This window comes from Sphaeroforma arctica, assembly GCF_001186125.1.
Source record: "Sphaeroforma arctica JP610 unplaced genomic scaffold supercont1.289, whole genome shotgun sequence".
NCBI lineage: Eukaryota > Ichthyosporea > Ichthyophonida > Sphaeroforma > Sphaeroforma arctica.
This window is the reverse complement of record NW_014040269.1, coordinates 1-3027: the sequence shown is the minus strand read 5'-3', so window position 1 is coordinate 3027 and position 3027 is coordinate 1. Positions and strand designations below refer to the sequence as shown.

At 38.9% G+C, this 3027-nt stretch overlaps 1 protein-coding gene across 1 annotated transcript; it reads left to right on the top strand.

Annotated features, from left to right (window-relative positions):
• Nucleotides 1–1212: 1212 nt before the first annotated feature.
• On the top strand, nt 1213–2348 carry SARC_04856 (hypothetical protein). Its single transcript, XM_014301283.1, has one exon. The coding sequence runs from the start codon at nt 1356–1358 to the stop codon at nt 1632–1634; it is 279 nt and encodes a 92-aa protein (XP_014156758.1). The 5' UTR covers nt 1213–1355; the 3' UTR covers nt 1635–2348.
• Nucleotides 2349–3027: the final 679 nt, after the last annotated feature.

Sequence of the window (3027 nt, the reverse complement as noted above, 5' to 3'; positions counted from 1 at the left end):
TCCACATATACGTGCGTATGAAAGCATGTATTTGCATGCATAAATAAATAAATACATACATACATGCATCTATGCATGGATATATATTCGCATACATACATACATGCATGTATGTATACTGAAATACTGAAATACATACAAACATTCATATATACATACATTCAGACGTACGGACACAAATATATATACACACACCACGCATAGACACATATATACACTCACACATATACACAGATACATACATTCATACATATATACATAATTTTGTCCTATGCATCGCTACTGATATATCTTCATTCACATACACAAAAAAATAGCGAGGTTAGAAATCACACAAACCAGGAGACTTGTCTCCTAGCCTAATATATTTGTAAGAACGGTATATTAAAAAAATTAAAAATAAGATTTTTTTTTACGTCCTCGTGTTTACTTCTCTCTCTTTTGTGTGTATTATATTTCGCGGGAAAAATCACAACAGTATTCCTTCGGACATTCGTCCGAAGTGGCAATTTTATATATATTCTCTCTCTAGTAGATGAGTAGAGGGTCGTGACAATATTCAACATATTAGGCTGTCATCGCTTTTTTCACACCAATGATCAAGCGTTTCTTAAGCGGGTTTTCTATTGGTTGTTCAAAATGTATTGTTCAGGGAACTACCCTACAAGAATATTCGAAAAATAATTAAATACATACACGCATTATAAGATTTATACCCTTGCGGGGAAAAATAAGATTTACGAGTTTCTGCATAGCCTCCTAAACAATAACAAGGGGCTATGGTTTCTGTTCATTTTCTATTCTTTTTGTTTTGTAAATAAAAACAAAACCAAAATAGGTAATAACCTACCCTCTTCTCAGTGTTTCTCAGTGCTCGTACTGAATATGGGCTGCATTTTATCTCAAAAGTCGATGACGCACATGCTATGCTAATTTCTCAGTACATACATATTTACCGGACAACAAAAGGGTCCCCTTCAACGTTGCCAATATTTTATTATGTAAAAGTATTTATATACATATGATTTCGTTTTTTTTTAAATCAACAAAAAAAAGCTTAAAAAAAGACTGTAAAATACAACTGACAACAACAACTGTATTTATTAAATAATGTAGTAAAAAAAGTGAAGTTGAGAACGGAAAAGCAACAACCCTTTTTTAATAATAAAAAAGTGCGAAAAAGGGAGATTATAACTGCAACTGTATTTTAGAGCGAGAGAAGACGGGCATAAGTTTACATATTTATGTAAATATTTCATGTGTATATAACCCCTCTATGTTGTGTGCTGAGCGAACACATCTGTTATTATAAAGTACGTTTACAACTCGACTTAAATACACATCGGATCGCTAAGATGAGCTTAAAACGCAAGAGTATGGATCTCACTTCTGCCTGTGCGGATGCCTTTTACTCGTGTGCGTATCAGAACGAAGAGGGAGCTCGTAAGATTGGTCGTTTCGACTCCAACAATCGCTATTACCAGCAGATGTCCGATGTGCATACCAGCAACTCTCCCGAACCGAACTGCGGCTTTTCTCAGCAAGCTTTTCAGCAGTCACAGCATATGCATATGGAGTACAGTTTATCTGCCGTACCACAACACCGTTTCATTACGTCTTCCTGCTCGTACTAGTTGACAGTGTTGGATCATAATATTGCTATACCTATAATTAGCCGGCTTTGCACCTCGGTCTGTTATCGGTGTTCTCCACAGAATCGAAACCTCACAATAAAGTAAATGTTCTCACGTGAGAGGAAAGACGCTACAGATGCTTCCGGCAAAACACCAATTTTGGCTGTGTAAGGGTCGGGACTGAACTTCCAGGAGGATTCTTTAAGCCCTGCAGCTTCCACCGTCTCAGCTGCCGTCCTTCCCGCGTAAACCCGGGCCGTCAGTGTCATTGATTTGATCTCCAAGGGCTTGTTTCTATACTTTTGCGGACCAAAATCCGCTCTTGCTACGTACTGGTCCCCATAGCTGGAGAACGATATATTTTTTTCTTTCCGCCTTGGTTTGCTATTACTTGATCACTGTTTGTAGTTTTCTTTGTTCGCCGTCACAGCTTCTCGTGGTAGAAGTCCAAGGTACACATCTGATTAAAGCAGAGAATTTAGAATGAAACTGACGCATACGTTCTTGAAAATAAAATACTCTCAGGTAAATCGCCGCTCAAAGTTGAGAACATAGAACGAATCGGACGCATACGTGCATAAAATAAAATACACTGAGTCAACCGAAAATATAATATACGGCATTGACCGCAGTTTATGATGTCGAGTGTCTGATTTCAACGCTCCCCCCTCCTGTTCCATTTGTGTCAATTTCCCGACCAGCTAACACCAGGGAGCGATAGTCAGTGTAGCCTCAAAATTTCAGGCTTAAAAAAGCGCTTGCATCTGCATTCAAGTGAATACTGTCGGTTTATCACGAGGCACTTCATCGAGTATAGTGCTTAAACACTGACGTCAAAGCACGGCCATCTCCGGACAATAGCCCGATCACTGCGATCAGGCTATTTTTTTTCTCTCACTCTACTAGTGGTAGAGTGGGTCAAGGGCAAGGCAAGTTTTGGACAACCTCGAGGGACCCAAAAAAAAGGCGGGGGGGGGAGGACCCGATGGGTGACTCTCGTAGTTGCATGGACAATTATAAATAATTGTAAAAAAAAATATTCCAAACTTTAACGTCTATTTGAAGGCTATGTTTTCATTGCCTTCTAAATTAAAACATTTTTCATATATAATAGAGAACGCGTGTGTTATCAATAGCTGTCAGGCACTTGTTTTTCTACTTCGTTGCACCTCTCGAAGATGAGAATTAACAATAAAAAATGCGTGGTTATGATATCCGGTTCCGGAAGTAACTTACAGGCGGTGATAGACGCGGTTGCTGCCAATGAATTACCAGTGAGCATCGAGTTAGTGGTTTCTAATAAGAAGAACGCATATGGTCTGACACGTGCGAAAGATGCCGGCATCCCGACTTTATACTTCCCATTGTTACGTATGTCGTTTCCCTATCACTA

Coding starts and splice junctions, on each gene's coding strand:
- SARC_04856 (XM_014301283.1), top strand. CDS start 1,356: ATGAGCTTAAAACGCAAGAGTATGGATCTCACTTCTGCCTGTGCGGAT.